The following is a 20,142-nucleotide window of genomic DNA, read 5'->3' on the forward strand; positions in this document are numbered from 1 at the left end:
AGTGAATCTTCCAAATCCTTTTTTTTAAACTAAGCTTCTTTGTACTGGTTGCTTGCTTCTTAAAAATTGAGTCCTGAAAATACAGTTCTGCTCAGACATTATACCTTTTTTGTGTGCTATGATTTAGAATGCTTCTAAGTCTATGTCCAAACTTCTAGGGAAGAACTTGCTGTGACTGGGATGTCTGCCTTGGGCACTGAAGGAATTTTGTAGTGACACTCAGGCCACATGTGTGCCTGCCTTGGTCTATACCTGTAGTGTCCTATATGATAGTCACTAGCTAGCTACATGTGAATATTTACATTTAAATTCAAAATTTATCAATGAAAATTTATCTCCTGAGCCACACTAGCCACATTTTGTGTTCAATTTCAAGTGGTTACATTTGCCTAGTGGCTACTGAATTGGACAGTGCAGACAGAGAACTTTTTCCATTATTACAGAATAATCTATTTAGCAGGACTAGTCTATTCTATTTTCAAAAAAACCACATATGGGGACTTCCCTGGTGGCGCAGTGGTTAAGAATCCGCCTGACAATGCAGGGGACGTGGGTTCAAGCCCTGGTCCAGGAAGATCCCACATGCCGCGGGGCAACTAAGCCCGTGTGCCACAACTACTGAGCCTGTGCTCTAGAGCCCGTGAGCCACAACTACTGAAGCCCGTGTGCCACAACTACTGAAGCCCTCGTGCCTAGAGCTCATGCTCTGCAACAAGAGAAGCCACCGCAATGAGAAGCCCGTGCACTGCAACGAAGAGTTGCCCCCGCTCGCCGCAGCTAGAGAAAGCCCGCACGCAGCAACGAAGACCCAACGCAGCCAAAAATAAAACAAACAAACAAAAAAACACATATGTACAGTTGTAGCAGGCTAATAAATTCCCTCTGAGAATTTCTTTTGTGTTACCTACTTCAAAATGTGATAATAAAATTAATACAGATAATTCCAATTAAATACACTGAAAGCTTAAAACTAGAAAAACTAATATATCAATGTCTTCTCTTATCTACATTCTTCAGGTGGTTTGGGTCTTTGTTTTTACTCAAGAATGTTTATAATGTGGAAATATGAAACAGTAGTTTCTTAAGAAGTAACGTGGTTCAAAAGCTAAATTAAACTAATTGTCAATCAACATGCCTCTCACTATGAGGACTGTGAGCTCCTTAATGGCAAAAATCCTTTGTTACTCAGATTAATTTCTTTAATACCCACCAATAGGCCCAGCACAAAGTGTGGTTTGTCAGATAAGGAATGAAGATGTGACAAACACTCTCTTCAAGGACATTTTTACCTTCCAATTGGGAAGAACAAGATAAAAACAAGAGGATGAAATATGATACATAATAATTGACATATGATTGCCAGCTTTTATAGCAAAAATTACAGCAAAAAGTGAATATAGATAAGGAAACTGTCAGAATGAAAGTTTTATGAAAAATGACTTTTGAACTTATCTTGTATATGGATATGTAGTAAAGAATGGAGGGATCAGTATAAACATTAAAATAAATATAAGCTCAAAAGCAAACAGTTTTATAAAAGAAGAAATTGGTAGACAGAAATAGAGATAACTCTGGGTAAATTAAGGTCACTTGATGAAAAATATAGCATGCAAGGGTAAAACTGTTATTATGTGCTACCTTAAATACTAAGAAAGTTTTTGAGCAAACAGATAATGGTTTCCAGCAGATTTCTTTACCATAAAGGACACTTTCATTTCAAAGTAGCTCACTGGGGGGCTGAAAATTTAAAGAAAATATAACCACCAATATTTTATCATTTATTTTTTCATCTTTTAATTTATTTCATTAGATGTATCTAGAGATATAAGTGCATATATTTGCATAGAATATTTTCCCATGTCTCAAGTTATATAACTGTGAATATTACAAATTAGGAGTCATTTTTCAATCATTCTCATGATTATACAACAGATGGCTAAATGCTTTTGAAGTCTTAATTATTATTTTTTGCCAATTTCTCATTCCAATCTTATCTAAAATGTCCTGCCTGTTTCTAACTGAGCATTTTATGGGGAGTGAAAAATATGTCATTAGACTTTGTTACAGTTAATTATAATGAATTTGAGATACAATTCTGCAAAAGCACCATCATTTATTTCTCATTTATATGTTCTTCAAATCATTAACGTTTTCTTATCTTACTCTTCATGAAACATGGTGATATAGTTCCTTTTTAGACTTATACACAATATTAGGAATCATTTGGTCCAAATCTGTCATTTAACCGAGAAATCTGAGATCCAAAATCATGAAGTAATATGTTCAAGGTCATACAGTAGTGACATAAGACTACAACTCTAGACTCCTTTTGCCATTCCAATTATTTTACAATTATACTATGTGGCTACTACTAATAATTCCTACTACTAATGCCACATCATTCTTCTCAGTAACTTGCACTGGCAATATGTACAGAGACTCTGCTATGTCAGACACTGTGCTGGGCAGGTTCATGAAGTATCTTTATTGCTTATGATAATCCAGCAAGCCAAATATTTTCCATTCTTGACACTTTAAAAATTGAGAGGCTCAGCGAAGTCCTGTAACTTGCCCGCAGTCACAAAGCTCTAACTGGTAGCACCATGCTGGAATCTCAGCCAGATCTAACTCCAAACCATGCGATTATTTTCCAAGCTTTGTCTTTCTAGGCTCTATTAGCTTTTTCACACTAGTTTCCCCCGTAAGCAAATAATTTTATTTAGATGTTCAAAGTTCTTACAAGGTTGATTATCAAACAATTCTCAACGGACACTTGCTCTTAGCTCCAACTAGTCACCATACACACCACATACACAATCTGTGAGACCAGCTTCTCTTTTATCGAACTGTGAAACTTAAACCATTTGTCCCTTGTTTCTAACATAACCATACATCTAACTTTTGAATTAAAAATTCTTAGGAACATTAATTTCTATTATGCTTTAAAGTGAAAAATCACATTACAAATTTGTATTCTTTTTCTATAACAAGGATTCTTACTACTCTACACCATTTAATTCTACTACAGTAATTTATCAATTATAACAGGCACAATTACCTCGTGTACCACTAAGGAAGAAATGAAAAGTAAAAAACAGTGCTAGTTAAACTATAAAATATTATGCATTAGATCCATTCAGATATGTTTGTTTAAAAAATGAGCAAGTAAGTCAAATCATTCTGCTGTACACCTTAAACTAACACAGTGCTGTATGTGAGGTATATTTTAATAAAACTGGAGAAAAATGCGTATCAGTGAAATAATGGTAGTTGAAAATGGCTAACTTGTCATCATCTAAATAATTAAATCTATCAAAAAGCCTTCTTTTAAAAAGTAATTTTTCTATGTAAAAAATTAAATCTTATTTTAAAAAGGAGTTGATTTTTCTAAATTTTGGAGGGCTAAAAAGTGGTTACCTCATCAAACCTCTAGTGTTTGATATGAAGAGAAAAGTAAGAAAAACACAGGGAAAAAAGTCCTTATAATTCCCAAATCTTGCTTACACAGTCGTTTATACTCTGTTCCAACCCAATACTTCATCAAACTTATTCTCAAAGTAGCAAAAATCAATGCAGTGTTTGATTCCTATTAAGGAGAAGAGAAAGAGGACATATAGAAGAGGGCACAGAATAAAATACCATGGAATGAATCATTAGGCAAAGACTTTAACACAAAGTATTGCCTTCCTTCCAAAATGTGATTTAAAATTATTTCAGTCTATCCTCTCTCTGTCATAGTATTTTTAGCACATGGATTTGTTAGTCATGATCACACTGAACAGAAGGATAGTCAATCGTTGATGACTTATAATCTTATAAAAATTGATTATAATTAATTGGTAAGAATTTTATTGCTTAAATATGAATCTGTCACTTCAAAAAGTTGTAAAGTTGTGTTTTTAAAATTTTTTGAAAGTATTTTACCGGTTTAAAAGTCAATGGCTGACTTGGTATCAATTCCAACACCTAAAATGCTTGGAAATCTTCACTGCCATCCTCACCACAAGAAGAAAGCTGAGCAAATTAAAAACCAAAGCGCTTTTCTTAGATTCATCAGAGAATTGAGGTCTCAGAGCAAACCGCCACTCCAAAATCTGGAGAGACAGAAAAATACTGACAATCACAGCTGAGATCAACTTACTGAGAACAGAAGCCACTGGAGCCAGTAACCGGTAGGAACACTTAGATGTTAATTTTGATGAGTTGCTGGAGCCTGAGTGTGGACTAGCTTGAGAGTTAAAAATTCCAGGGGCCCAATCTCAGGGGGGGCCTGTACACATTCACAGGTTTGACTTACAAGAACCCGACCAGGTTCTCTCAGTGAAGATCAGTGAAGAATCCCCTCCTGTATAAGTGATGGTAGGGAGTAGAGGTGTAGGAGGAGAGAAAAGCAGTCATTCTGAAATACACCAGGAGAAAAGTACAATTTTCAAATATACCTAGAGCATTCTACGTAACAAAACCTGCATTCCAAAGGAAAATATTTTACCAGAACTTTATCTGACCTGGAGGGTAGGGCAATTAGCCAACCGCAGCCTCTTCTACCTTTCCTATCTCACTTATTAAGTGAAAGATTGAAAAAAAGAAGCTAAGTAACAGCTCTGGAGGTCACAGACCATAAACTCAGGTTCCACTAAAAAAAAACCCTGAGATTTAATTATAAGATTATAGAACACTGTCTCTCCCCAATGTCTTACCACCATTTTAACAGGGTTCCAGTATAATAACTGTGGATTGCAAATGCGAGAGCTGCAAGACACTGCTTATGAAGGAGTTCTTAGGGAAACCCCAAAACAGGGGAAGGAAAAAACAAAAACAAACAAAACAAACAAACAAACACTAACCAAGGAAACTAGAGGAAACTAAAGCCTCTGGCACCTACATCTATGCAAATGTTAAACACAGCCCAGTTCCAGCCACATTAACATAAAATCTCACACCACAAGCTTAACCCATCAATTTCTGTTTTCTAATAGACCACGTCCAGCTTTCAACAAAAAGTTGGAAAGCATGCCAAAAAGCAAGAGAAAACAGTCTGAAGAGACAAAGTAAGCGTCAGACTAGATTCAGTTACGACAAAGATTTCAGAATTGTCAGACAGAGAACTTAAAATAACTATGAGTAAAATGTTAAGGGCTCTAATGGAAAAAGTTGACAACATGCAAGAACACATGAGTAACTGTAAGCAGAGAGGTGGAAACACTAAGAAACCACCAAAAGGAAATGCCTGAAATCAAAAGCACAGAATGAAGAATGTCTTTGATGGGCTCATTAATAGACTGGACAAGACTGAGGAAAGAACCAGTGACCTTGAAAACCTGTCAACAGAAACTCTGAAGCTGAAGGGCAAAGAATAAAAGAATGACAAAAAGAACAAAATGCCCCTCCAATCTGGGACAGTTACAAAAGATGTTAACACTTGCATAATGGGAAACCCAGAATAACACCGAAGAATGAAGCAGAAGACTACTTGAATAATGGCTGGAATCTACAGATACAGGAATCTCAGGGAACATGAAACAGGATACATACCAAAACTGGACACCTGGGCACATCATATTCAAACAGCAGAAAACCAAAGACAAAGAATATCTTAAAAGAAACCAGAAGATATGAGAAAGCATCTTGCCTATAGAGTAACAATGATACGAACTGAAGCAAATTTCTTGTCAGAAACCATGCAAGCAAGAAGCGAGTGAAGTGTTTAAAGTGTTGCAAGAAATAACCCCAGCAACCTAGAATTCTGTATTCAATGTAATTATCTGTTAAACATGAAAGAGAAATAAAAACTCTCAGACAAACAAAAACTAAGGAAATTTGTTGCCAGTAGACCTGCCTTGCAAGAAATATTTTAAAAAGTTCTTTAGCAAGAAAAAAAAAGGATGTAAATCAGAAACTCAGAGCTGTATAAAGGAAGAAATAAATGAAGGTAAAATGAAATGTTTTATTTTTCTTATTTTTAATTGACTAATTGACTATTCAAAATAAGAATATCACTATGGGAAAGTGAAGTTAATGACAGCAAAATTATAAAAGATGGAAGAGAGGAATTGAGACTACTCTGTTATAAAGTACCTATACCCATTAAGCAGTATAGTGTGATTTGAAAGTGGGTATAGATTTGCTACAAATGTGCACTTCAAACTCTAAGGAAACCACCACAGAAATTTTTTTAAAAGAGGTACAACTGGTATGCTAAGACAGTAGAGAACATGGAATCATATACAATGCTCAGTTAAAACCAGAGAAGGCAGAAAAAGAAGGGAAGATTAAAAAAAAAAAAAAAAAAGAGTAAGTACAATGATGAGAAAACAGTTACAAACATGGTAGACATTGATCTAACTATATCCATTACCACTTTAAATGTGACTGGTCTAATACACTAATTAAAAGAGACTGTCAAAGTGAGTTAAGAAAAAAAAGATAAAACTATATGTTGTCTATGAGAAAACCATTTAAAATATAAAGACACAGATTAAAAGTAAAGGGATGGGGGCTTCCCTGGTGGCGCAGTGGTTGAGAATCTGCCTGCCAATGCAGGGGACATGGGTTCGAGCCCTGGTCTGGGAAGATCCCACATGCCTTGGAGCAACTAGGCCCGTGAGCCACAGTTACTGAGCTTGCGTGTCTGAAGCCTGTGCTCCGCAGCAAGAGAGGCCGCGACAATGAGAGGCCCGCGCACCGCGATGAAGCGTGTCCCCCACTTGCTGCAACTAGAGAAAGCCCTCGCACAGAAATGAAGACACAACACAGCCATAAATAAATAAATAAATAAATAAATAAATAAAAAAGTAAAGGGATGAAGAAAGATATACCATGCTAACACTGGGAAATTACAAATTAAAACCATAATGAGAAACCATTATATACCTACTAGAATGGTTAAAATCCAGAACACTAAACTGAAAATACCAAGTGCTGGTGAGAATGTGGAGCAACAGAAACTCTGATCCACTGCTGGTGGGCATACAAAATAGTACAGCCACTTTGGAAGACAGTTTGGCAGTGACTTACAAAACTGAACATAGTCTCACCATAAAATCCAGCTATTGCACTCCTAGGCTTTTACCTAATTGAGCTGAAAACCTACATCCACACAAAAACCTACATGTGAATGTTTAGGGCCACTTTATTCATAATTGTCAAAACTTGGAAGGAACCAAGGTACCTTTCAATAGGTAAGCGGTTAAACAAGCTGTGGCCTCTCCCATATAATGCAGTATTATTCAGTGCTAAAAAGAGCTTTCAAGCCACAGAAAGACATGGAGGGATCTTAAATGCATAGTGCCAAGTGAAAGAAGCTAGTCTGAAAAGGCTACATACTATATGATTCCAAATATATGACATTCTGCAGAAGGCAAAACCATAGAGACAGTAAAAATATAAGTGGTTACCAGGGGTTGATGGAAGGAGGGATGAACAGATGGAGCACAGAGGATTTTTAGGGCCATGAAACTATTCTGCATTATAGTGTAATGGTGGGTACATGGTATGACATATACATTTGTAAAGATCAATAGAACGTTACAACACAAAGAGTAAACCTTAATGAAAATTATGGGTTACATTCATAATAATGTATTGATAGTCATTCATTAATTGTACCAAATGTACCACACTAATGCAAGATGTTAACAAGAGCAGAGACTACAGGAGAGAGGGAAGAGTAATATGGGAACTGTCTATACTATGGGTCAATTTTTCTGTAAATCTAAAACTGTTCTAAAAATTAAAGTCTATTGATTTTAAAATGAAGTCAATGGCAGAAATTAAAACTCTGGCTCTAGTGAGGACGGAGCATTAATAAGAGCTCCTCCTATGGTAAAGGAAAGAAACAAATCTGCTGCTACCTTTTGACACCATACTATGCTCCCAAATGCCAGCAAATATGCAAAATTAACAAAGCCCTTTATTCCCATCTTGAGATTAGCATTGCAAGCGGCAGATAGCTTAACGTGAAAATGTTTATCACTTGCTCCTCAGTTTTCTCATTTTATCAATAAGGTGGCAGAATACAAGTCCTTGAAAAGACTTTCCACAACAATAAGCAATTTAGTTTTCACTGATGAAAATAAATGAAACTCAATTCCTTATCAACTAGAAACGCAAAGTTAAGATTTACTAAGCCCTTCCTAAGTCCTAGGTATGATCCTAAGTGCATGACATACATTACTTAACCGAATCCTCAAAATAACTGAATGAACCAAGTACAAAAATTATTCCCATTTTACAGATGAGAGAATCACAGCCTAAAGAGGTTAAGTAAATTTCCCAAGACTGAGGATCCAGATTTCAAGCTGGTAGGTAGATTCAAAGCCTGTGTGACTGCGCCACATTGCTTCTCAATTCTGGGAAAACTAGTGTAAGACTTATTACAAAGATTACATTTCAATAATTTTAAGCAAGACGAGCCACTACAATGGAACTAAGATCGAATACTAAGATATATAAAGATACTCCAGTTTTGGTCAATCTGGAATAAGATTCTGAGTGAATATTTTTATAAACGTAAGTGCTATCTTAGTGCTATCTGTGCAGAAATGTGTGTGCATGTCCATGTGTACACATGCATGTGTGATTGTGTATTATGAGAAAGACACAGAGCTAGAGAGAAGAGAGACAGACAGAGAGAGAGAGAGCAAGAGAGATTTTAAAACATTGTTTAAAAATCTCCTTGTACTAATTCTGGATTATAATAACTTGAAAAAGTCACCAAGGTATCACAACATAACTTCTAACTGCTATACTGAGAGAGATGTATAAAGTTATATATCTCATCTCCGCCTTCCTTCCAATTACTCAGTGTGGAAAATGACATTGGCCTTCTAAAACCTTAACTTATGTTTGGACCCCTTCCATCTTTGAGTCCTATTCTAGTGTTGCTGACCATTAAAATGAATATTTCAGTGGGGCGGGAACAGTCCTATTAGCCCAAGTCAAGCTGTAGCTTTACATGGCTTGTGCTCTATAAGAGGTGAATCTAGCCAGCCAGCTCACTTTGTTCAGAAGTATTAAATGGAAAGACCGTAACACTCAAAGAAAGGCAAAGTTCACTGGGTAAGACCCCAATAATACAATGGAGCATAAAACCTCTAGAATGTTTTACCATAATATTCTATGAAACATATGCACACACACACTCATTGTAACAGAATCCAATTCAAATGGTTTTGGAGGTCAGTTCAAAGTCACCACATATGCAGCATCTTTGTGAGAAATATGTACTATTTCAAAAGTACCCAGACCCAGAAGCTTCCTTTCCCTATTTTATAGTTTATTATCAGTTCCGCAGAGCATTATATTAGAGAAAAAAAAATCACCTACTACAACATGATAGAATTTGCAGCCAAAACCTAAAGTTCAGTAAAATAATCCAAATTTCACAATCCACAAATTCTTGTGTTATGGAACAAAAGCAATCACAGAGGGTAATTCTAAAAGGAAGTGTTACTTTAAGTGTGGACAATAAATTAAAAAATTTAAAAAATTATTTTATTCTTAACTTCAGAACCAATTATGAAAGCCTTTGACGTTCATTCATTGTTATAAAAGGAGCAAAAGACTCTCAATACTTACATTTAAAAGAAAAGTGAATTCGGAATGGGCCTGATTAGAGGTAACTATTCATATTATTCTGAGGTTTCCAAAAAGCCCAAATGCTATGAGCAACTATGATTCTCCTTAGGGGAAGGAAGTAAAGGTCCACTTTGCATGACAAAGGTCAGATTTCTGCAGGCAAATGAGACTTCTATGGTTGACTGTTCCTAGGCTGTCACTGTCTGAGTCCTAAGAGGTCACGAGAGGTTCCAAATTCTGCTCACTGCTTAGGGAACACCCCTGGGGCCACTTTAATCATTTTAAGGTCATTAGAACTTTTCTTACTTTGGTTCCAGCTTTACTCCCGTAAATCTTGCTAATGCATATTGGCAATTCAGTACTGACATAGGTTAAAAAGAAATTGAAAGTATTTAGTATTATATGCAGATCAAAAGATAGAATCCACTTAAAAACTTCTTTTAAATCTAAGATTGAATTCAATGAAATTCAAGTAGACCTCAGAGAGTGATAATCAGGGCCCAATAGAAAAGCTACACTCTATTACGGCTGTACTGGTATTTATATTATATGATCAATGCCACTCCTCTAGATTTCATTAAATATGATAAAGCTTTACTTGAAAATTATCTTATACAGTTTCCCTAATCATCACATAAGTTTAACTATGATAGTATTTTATTGTTTACTTTTTTGTAATAACTATTGAGTCACTAAAATACAACAAATGCTGAAGTAAAAATTATTTGACTATATTTCAATGCTCTTCTATTTAGTGCAAATATACATCTAAACTTTCTCAAAGTGCACTGGAAATATACTAAATGGATTATATTTATAAAAGTTTGAAGAGTTTCGCCTATTTGTAATTAATGAGGGGTATCTCTAAGTATTTAGATGTGTAGAAAACATCTGTATTTAATTATATCATACTTTTCTTAGACAATAGGAATTGAATTAAGGAATATTTTGAAACCCCTATAGAGATATAAAAGTATTAATGGCTGTTCAAGAACTTTATTGGTACAATGCTTGAAAATGTTTGGTTTTACAGATCAGCAGCCTGACACTTCATAAATATCAGATATTCGATATAAAGGGAAGAAACTTAACGTAATGGGCAAATACAGAAAATACACCACTAGAAAAGACAAGGGCTGTACCTTTTCACTAGTATTACATATCACATAAAGAGATACAGAAGATGAGTTTCATATTAGTACAGATTTGAATTAAATTTTGTAAGGTATATGATAAGCAGGATTTCTCTTTGAATTGTGTTGTGGACTGAGAAATTCTACAAGAATAAATTAACAGCTTGCTATTCATTCTTCAGAGGAAAAATCCTAAGCCGTTCTCATGGAAACAGTGGGACACAAAAGTATGGGTTTTTAGTACTTGTCCTTAAGTATTGAAAAAGATCAAATTTGCTTTCTGGATGCTTACTGGTTCCAAATGCCACTACTTTTCAAACTCAGTGTCACTTCTGCAGTCAGTTTTCAATCTCCCAGTGGTAAGAATATATTCAAAGGCTATGTGCACAGCAGGGTAGAAGTCTTTCTCCCTAAATGTAACTATATCACTCATCAGTAACCTCCTGCCATAAGGAGACTTGTGTTTTCTTTCCTTTTAGTGACTCCTTAGGCTCTTGAATGCCAGTCACTGCCCTAAGACCTGGGGCAATATTCACATAATCTCTGTCAATAGTTCCTACACATGCCATTGGTGCAACTAAATGTCAAGGCTGCAGATCAAAGTCCCCGCACTCTAAAACCCATGTCCTTTATGGATCAATTTTCATAAACTATATGCCATGTTTTAGAAATATGTGGAGGCTCACTCTTTGCTTTGTTCCTTTTATCCCAGAGAAGTTTATTTACATGAAAGGCAATCTGATTTGTAGATAAGAGTGTGAAATTCTCATGCAATACATAAAACTCACTCTTTCCTTTGCATAGCCTTCCATTGAAGTATTTTACTATATCTGATATCTTATAGTAGAAATGTGAACATCTTTCGGCTATTAAAATAAAAAGGCACAAATTGCTTTACAATACTTGGCCATCCTTCCTCAGTGCCTGGTACAATACGGGCTAGATGATAGAATAAATTCTTACTCATGATTGATTTTATTTTTAAATCTTCATTATGCTAGAAGTAAATTATAAGACAGAAAATAGCTTCAGCACGTGTTTTTATAATCTATATCCATTTTAATTATTCAAAATTGCTTGGGAAAATGAATATAATTATTGGAAATCATTTTCACTCTGTAGATTTTATATAAAAATTACACAGATCTATAGTTCTTCAAGTAGATCTGAGTAAAATACAATGGACCAAACTCTCTGCTCTGAATATCTTTTCATATCAATTGTGGTTATAAAATTTTTTTAAATTTACAACTTCCTCTAAAGAACTATATTTAGAAAATCTCAAAAGATTTAGAACATAATGTATACAACTGCTATTTATGCTTCTACCTAGCTAAAATTTAAATATATTTATTATAGAGGTAAGAGCATGTAACACATAAAATATGCACATACCAGAGGGCTAAAAAGGAATATGGGAAAACAAACACAGACTGTAAAGTCATAGAGCTGTTTACTAAATTCCAAATTTATTACAGATTCATTGTCCCAGTTCCCCTAAGCAAATTTTAATACAATAACATGAGATTATTAGCTACAAAGCTTCACCACGAGTTCTCCTATAATCTGTGAGACACTAGGCAAGTCACTTACTCAGGAGCTAGCCTTGGCCTTACCTGTTTTAGTAAACAATCAAAATTTAAGGTTTTTAAAAGTGGGAGGAAAAGATTGTTATTTCCATTTTTGTAGTAAATGGCTGAGGCTCAAAAGAAAATCAGAGAAATGGAGGAAATTACAGAGGTCCTCATTAACGGAGAAGATTGAAATTTTCTGAGAAATCAAATTTCTATTTCCTTTAATTCTTCTCTTTATTGCTAATAAGAAAATAATTTGTCTAAAACCCAAATGTGACTAACCTTTAAATTAAAAAAGCTACTTTGATAATATACTGAATGAACTGACGCAGAAATAGGAGTGTGTGTGCGCGCGTCTGCTTATGCTGAGGGTAGAGGTGGAGAGAGCCTGACAGCTATGATTCAAATCCTTCGACGCTCCCCTACAGGTATGGCAAAATAAAGCTGCAGGAAGGTCATGGAAGAGCAAGTGGAGTCTTCTTGTGGAACTGACTTACCAGTTTTTCGAAGAGGGAAATCATCCTTTGCATCTTGCGCTCCTGGTAATGTGTATTTGTAGGATGGAGACGTTCCACTCAGGGGTGGAGAGCTTTGATCCAATGACGTGTGGTGGGCAGCCCTACAAAAGAAAAAGAGGGTTCACCACTTCCCCTTGAGTTTTTACTGCACATTGGTCAGCAATAATCGGTTGCACATGCTGTAACACATGTCTCAGCTGTGTTTATGTTCTTTCTTTTCAGTGTGTACAAACCACAGCCTCATGTAACGAAGTTCAATTTAGCAGTATGTTATGGAATGATGCAGGATGCCCAAGAATGCCCACTGTGTGTTTGGTCACACAGTCACATAGAAAAGTTTGCGTCACTAAAGGAGAGAATTTACCCAGAGCCTGAGATTTGACATCTGAGATTATTGTGTATGTTTTCTTAAGAGCCATATTAGTGGGAAAGTCATCATCCGAATCCTTTTTAGTCAACAATGTAGAACAACCAAGGTAAAAGTAAACATACAGAAGGACTTCATTTAAAAAAAACCTGCTAGGTAGTACATGAGAGTACATGAGGGCGCCTTTCTACTGGAGAGACAGTACCGTGCGTATAGCCTCAGGTCTCCAAACTTCTATAGCAGTTTCAAGGTAAAGACTGGAGACACATCCTTCTTCAATATGAACCTGACCTTTTAAAATCTTTTGTCTTTCCTGCATTAATACAGTAAAAGAGATGCAATTGTGCTACTGGAGAATAGCTTAGGACTGAACATAGATTACCCAGTGGATATAAACATCTATAATCATTATATATGGAGAAAACATAGATAGGGCATAGTATCACCACCATGATGATTCTACCAATATTATTTATTTGAATCAACATTCTCAAGAATTACCTGGTGTAAGGATATTTTATCTAGCCATAACTGGCAAAAAGTATTAAGTTCAGATTTCATAAATTAATGACTTATGGCTGTCCAGGAGTTGGACCCTACTAAAGTTCAGTTCAGTACAAAAAAAAGGATTCCTAAGTAACATTTGAGAGCCATGTCGAATATACCCAAGGGAACAGCTAAAGAATTTTCAGCTGACAAGTTGTTTGCATGTAGTTGTTTCCACTTAAGAAGAAAAAAAAAAAGGTATTATCTTTTCTTAAAACAGGTTTTAACTTAGAAGGAACATGAGTTAGTTATAAATTATGTATGTAATTTTAGGTAATAAAACAGAATTTCTTTTTCAATACTTTTTGATGTTGATTGAACATGTGAAAATTTTCTTCAGGGATTGGTTTCTCAAGTCAATTGACATGCATGATAGAAATTATGTAAACCATTAAAAAATATTTATATAGCATTCTGGAATCTGCCTCATCTTTTTTTTTTGGATGCAGAGAAGGGAAGATACTTGTAAGACAGAATTATAAGAACAATAACTCTTTAAATAGAACTCCTGGCATGCTTGAAATGTCAATGTAACAGAGTATCAAATAATCAAGTTTTTACTCTCTTATCCTTATGATGTGATTAAAAAATATGTAAGTGTAAAATCCTAAACATATTTTTAAAATATGAGATGAAACTATGATCTATTAGTCTATTATCCAAATATGCTTTGCCCATCAGTTATTCTCCTGATTTTTTAAAAATATCACCTCCTTCATACTTTACAGAAGGAAGAACTGTGTGTTGCACAGTATCTCTTTACTAGACTTGGAGAAAGATGGTTGCATAAAAAACTGTAATACCGCAGTATGTTATGTTGTCAGCGTGTGTGTTAAAAGCCAATCTACTCTCATTTTACAGGGTGGGAAGAAATGAGATGAGGTGGGCACGGGTAAACTTGTCACTGAAGCCTTAGATATATCAGTTACTCTTCTTTCTTTCTTTTTTTTTTAAATTAAGTCAAAAATCTTCTGGACTTTTAAAAATAATTCAGATCTCCATCTTATTTCAAGCCAAGTAAAATAAAATCTCAACCAGCCAAATCTTCAGAAATTATTGTAAAGATATCAGATGCACCATCTGAGAATAGAAAAATGCAAAATATGAATTAATTTCTACGCCCCACCCTACATTTGTCAGTTATTCATTTGGCAAAGAACATGTATAATAGTTTCTAGCCCTCAAGATGATACTTGCTAACATTTATTTAAGAGCTAGTCTCTGTTATATACTTTACCACATTGTTTCACAGGACCTTCCCAGAAACCCTAGAGGGCAGGTACTATTATCGTCCTCTTTTTACAGAATAAAAACCTGAGCCTTGGAGAATTTGAGGAGCTTGCCCACGGCCTTATAGCTGAGAACTTGGCAGGCCAGAGATTTGTGCCCAGGTTGGCTGAATTGAGAACCTGTGATCTTTACCCCTGGGAATGAAAAAAGCCAAACACTGAACATACGTGTACCAGAGCTTGGGATGGCGGCTCACGGAATGATTTTTTCCATTAGGTGGAGTGTCTTTTGTTGCTGATTTACTCAACAGGAATTCTTGAAGCTTCTGCTTTACTTCTGTACTTGCCACTGCCCCTGAAACACACACATACAGAAACAGATGGTGATTTGTGGTTCTGTCCTTTCAAGCCTCTGGAATATTTAGCAAAAATTAAGAAGTAACACCACTCGTCACAGCATATGAAGTTTTCCTATTAAAAGAAGAAACCAGAGTCTAAACAGGCTTTAGAAAATGACATAGTAATATTTTGTAACTACTGCTTCAACTGCCAATTTTCAAAAGACCTTCGATGATTTCTTTAATTGCTTTTGCAGAAAGGGGATTCCCAGAATTAATACTAATTTTTTCCTAAGCTTTAAAAAATACTGCTGAGGAACAGAACACTGCTTTTTAAAAGTCAAGAATCTTGGGGGACCATATAAGTGATTAAGCAAATTAAAATGAGCTCTTCTGAATTGCTAGTTTGAAAAACTTTTTAAAAAAGCACTTTTGAGCATTAAACAAATAAATATTGCTGACAATTCCAGTTTAAGTCATCACATTTTAAACCTTGCTACGACCTGATTTTGAACTGACCTCATACAGGGGAATTATTTGGATCTGTCTCCCTCTTGTGGATAGTTGTTTTTTTTTTTTTTAAACAAAGCTTCTACCTTAAATCTTCTCAAAGTTTGGGTACTTGAAAACTAAATGAGACAAGGCTTGACTTATTCAAGAGCAATTATTACTTGAGCAGGAGGAAGGTATGGTGGAGTACTGTGCAAGTACGTTTATTATTAAACACAATGGCATAGCTATATTGCCTTCGTATAACATTATTTTTAAGGCTCAAAACAACAGAAATGAGCATCTTTGCCAAACAATGCTATGTTTATTTCTGTAGATGCTTGTAGACTGAATGCAGAGAGCTGATATGTGAATGCCAAAGCTTTACATTTGGGTCCATAATGTATTATTTTATTTAAACACAGACAATTTTGACAAGTTTAATTCCACTCTTTATCAGGCTCCTTTCTGAATGACCATCAGCTAAAGATGAGGGAAGAGATCCATCTTTTACCCTGGTGCCTCTTACTTTCTCGTCCTCTATCTTTGCCTCTGAGAGGAGGAAGCTGCTGTTCTCTGCGATGCCTCTCTACTTCCTGTTCTTGCCTCTGCTGCTCCAGTTTCTGCTCCTTTTCTAGCAGTTCTTGTTGCTGTTTTATGGCTAGAAGTTCCTGTTGCAACTTGCGAGAAGAGAAAGACATGAGAGTGTGCAATTTCTTTAGGCTTCATAGTCATCAATGACCAAAATCGAAAGGTTATGAGCTTTTGGAAATTATTTGTATTTACATTTTACCCATTTTTTGCTATACTATTGAAATCTAAAGACAAGCAACTAATGCCATAAATGGTCTTAAGGTCATTAACAAGCAAGTTTTTAGGTAGTTTCAACACCTACGCCATCCTATCACAATATTACCAAATTCACTCAGATCTTCAGTTCCTTGAGCAACTTTTCTTTGTGCATCTGAAATACATGATACAGGCAAAGAAAGGCAGGAACTTCCCAGAAGTCTGTTTTACCAATTCCGTTGCAACATAAACAATTGAAATCTTCACTTCTTATCCTGAGAAATTGTGTGAACATAATCAAACTGAATAGAATAGTGAGATATGAGTTAATTTGGGGGAAATCTACCTGAAATAAAATGAAGGCCAGAAATTTCAAAACCTTCCAAGAAGATTTTTCAATAGATGAATGCAATCTGTATATCCATAACAAGCTCTTCTCTCAAAATAGCAAAGTCTAATTAGTTCACTCAGCACACAAAATCCTTCAGATTAGAGACTGGTCAGGAAGAAATCACTTCCATCAGACTACACTTTGATGCACTGTTGTTTGGCTGTCTGAATCCCTTGAATTCACTTCCACATAATGTACATCATGAATATAAAGCATTCTTAATAACCATTTTGAGATGTCAATTTTCTCTCAGACTGAGAAATAGACATGGAATAATCGTAAATGTGCCCACTGAGGAATAACTCAAGACTGAGTTCTACTAGGCTCTGACATTACTAGATACGAGATCTAGACAACTTACTAAGCCACTCAGAGCATTGGTTCCTCATATATAAGACAGAGGAGGGCTTCCCTGGTGGCGCAGTGGTTGAGAATCTGCCTGCCAATGCAGAGGACACGGGTTCGAGCCCTGGTCTGGGAGGATCCCACATGCCGCGGAGCAACTAGGCCCGTGAGCCACAACTACTGAGCCTGCGTGTCTGGAGCCTGTGCTCTGCAACAAGAGAGGCCGCGATAGTGAGAGGCCCGTGCACCGCAATGAAGAGTGGCCCCCGCTCGCCGCAACTAGAGAAAGCCCTCTCACAGAAACGAAGACCCAACAGAGCCAAAAATAAATAAATAAATAATAAAAATAAAGGAATTCCTTTTAAAAAAAAAAGAAGAACTAGTAACAGCTGGGTGTATGTTATTAAAAAAAAAAAAAAGACAGAGGAATAATCTCCCTCATGCATCATGTTCAGAATGCATATGCAATTTAAGTTGTAAGTTTGAACAATACTAATTTTGCTTATTATTACTATTTTAAACTCTAAATACTAATGAAGTTAGTGTAATTTGCTGTTTATATGAGACAGGTGCCTAAAACTCTGATATTTACACTGCACAGTAACAGAACAAAAATAAAAAGTTATATGGAATGGCATCAGAGTCACTGTGGAGCAACAGGAAGCCAACTCCGCATGTCAAGCATGATGGCTTCACTCGTCCCAGAAGGACATGGCTAGAAGCATTTCTGGTTACTTTTCAAATTACAATCTTTGACATTTTGGATTTGATCCACCAGTCTCTTAATAGGTGTTTTTAGATACTCCATTCTAACCAAAACTTTCATAATTCTGCTTAAACTTTGCCTTAAATGTTAATTCTATATAGATATTGGGGTTGATCAAGTTGATTTACTGCTTCACCCAAAGCCCCAATGGAATTGAATATTAATCTCTCTTAGGAATTAGAAAAGCACCCAATTTAATTTCCACAGCTACTATTCTCAAAGATTGCAGGAATGAGGTTAAAAAAAAAAAAAAAGAAACAAAACTTCACTCCTCCAGTTTCATGTTCCAGTCCAAGACAGAGGCAGAATGAAGTAGTAGCTTTGGAGGTAGACGAGGCAAGATTACAAATCCTGGAGCACCCACTTACTGGCTGTGTAGCCTTGGGCAAGTTACAGTGTTTCTGCCTCAGATTACTAGGTGGAAAAATGGGATAACAGCATCTAACTCAACAGATGATTATAGAAGCCAAAGACTCAAAACACTAATATAAGTAAAGCATCATGCTGTGTCTTCCTCATAAAAGTAAAATCTAGATGAATGTTAAAAGCATCAACTTTTAGTCCTATGCATAAAAAATATAAACCAATAAAATTTTAAAAATTTTAAAGCAAAGAAACTTCCTAAACTTAAAGGGAAATTTTAAGTATAACTTTAGTTTCTGAAAAAGCAACTTATTACTTCAGAAAATAATTCCAAACACTTTTCTCCCTCCCCTTTTCCAATATTTTCTAGGTGTCAATAAACCTGCTATATACTACCTTGTTTGGGGTAAAGTAACAATTACCTACTTGTTACTATTAACTTTTGAGTAACATCTAACAATTAATTACTTAAAAAAATTTTATGTTGATCTTTATAACTACAAAAGGCATCAAACATAAATGAAAAGAACTATCTAAAGCTGTAACTTATCAGTATCGCCCTATATTCAGGGCAACACGACTTGCATACCACAGCAAAATGAAACAAACCTTCAAGTATGGGGAAGAATATAAATTTTACTCATTCATCATTGCCATTTTAACATGCCTAGAATGAATGAAGAAGGAAATCTGGACATTATTGTTACTATTATTGTTTCAAAGGTCAAACTGAAATAAAATGTTCCAGAATCACTCAAAAGTAAGTCTATAAACTAAATGAAGGCTTCCTATATTGCAAAATACAACCAGGATTCCATATGAGACTTAAAACAAAATCCTCACTCTTATTTTTAAGGTATCTTATGGGTCAATATATTGTAAGCATCTTTTAGTAAAGTTCACTAGTTAAAGGAAAAAAATATTACATTTTATATCAGATATCAAAGAGTCTTTTTCTGAAAATAAGTTAAAATAGGTCTTCCAGGCTAAGGAAATATAAAACAAGGAACATAGGAAAGAAAAAGCATTTTCACCCTCTCAGACACTGTAATATCAATGTGGTAAAATTATATAATATTAACATAGATTAGTTATCTGTATTAACCCCACATAAATGTGCTTGTATTTTATTTGCAAGTGAGTAAAAGATCAATTTCTGCAGGACAGAAATGGAGAAACAGATGTAGAGAACAAACGTATGGACACCAAGAGGGGAAAGTGGCAGGGTGGTGGTGGTGGTGGTGTGATGAATTGGGAGATTGGGATTGACATGTATACACTGATGTGTATAAAATGGATGACTAAGAAGAACCTGCTGTATAAAAAAATAAATTAAAAAAAATGTAAAAGCAAAAAAAAAAAATCAAGTGTCTATAATACAATATAATAAAAATGAAATAATATAACATACTTTATTATATTAATAAATTAACATAAGTTAAGTCATTTTTGAAGGAGTTGGACATAAAAGTGGACTTATTACAAATATTTGCTAGTTTATATTACTGTCATAATAAATTCAAATTAAACATCTACTAAGTCAGACCAAAATAGCTTTGTTTTAATTATTTTTGTCAAGAAGTTGAAAGACATTTTACAAATAAAGCTGAAGTAATATTTATCTCTGAGGATACAAGAGAATAAATAGATACACAGACACTGATAATAAAATACTCCAGCACACATAATTGTGGGATATGGACATATTTCTCCTAGAA

The 20,142-nt window shown here is 35.2% G+C and overlaps 1 protein-coding gene across 9 annotated transcripts in view; it reads right to left on the bottom strand.

Moving 5' to 3' along the window:
- HDAC9 (histone deacetylase 9) overlaps positions 1 to 20,142 on the bottom strand; it is a 999,599-nt gene that overhangs the window by 450,404 nt on the left and 529,053 nt on the right. For 3 of the 9 annotated variants that reach the window (XM_082472702.1, XM_082472707.1, XM_082472704.1), the window contains exons 5-7: positions 16,300 to 16,450; positions 15,178 to 15,298; positions 12,781 to 12,902 (exon numbers count right to left, since the gene is read on the bottom strand). In XM_082472702.1, coding sequence (XP_082328828.1) covers positions 12,781 to 12,902; positions 15,178 to 15,298; positions 16,300 to 16,450 — 394 coding nt within the window. Of the gene's footprint in view, positions 1 to 12,780; positions 12,903 to 15,171; positions 15,299 to 16,299; positions 16,451 to 20,142 lie in introns of all 9 variants that reach the window. The other 6 variants (XM_082472703.1, XM_082472708.1, XM_082472705.1 and 3 more) reach the window with 3 other exon arrangements.

The sequence above is a fragment of the Balaenoptera physalus genome (assembly GCF_965194825.1).
Source record: "Balaenoptera physalus genome assembly, chromosome: 8".
Taxonomy (NCBI): Eukaryota; Metazoa; Chordata; class Mammalia; order Artiodactyla; family Balaenopteridae; genus Balaenoptera; species Balaenoptera physalus.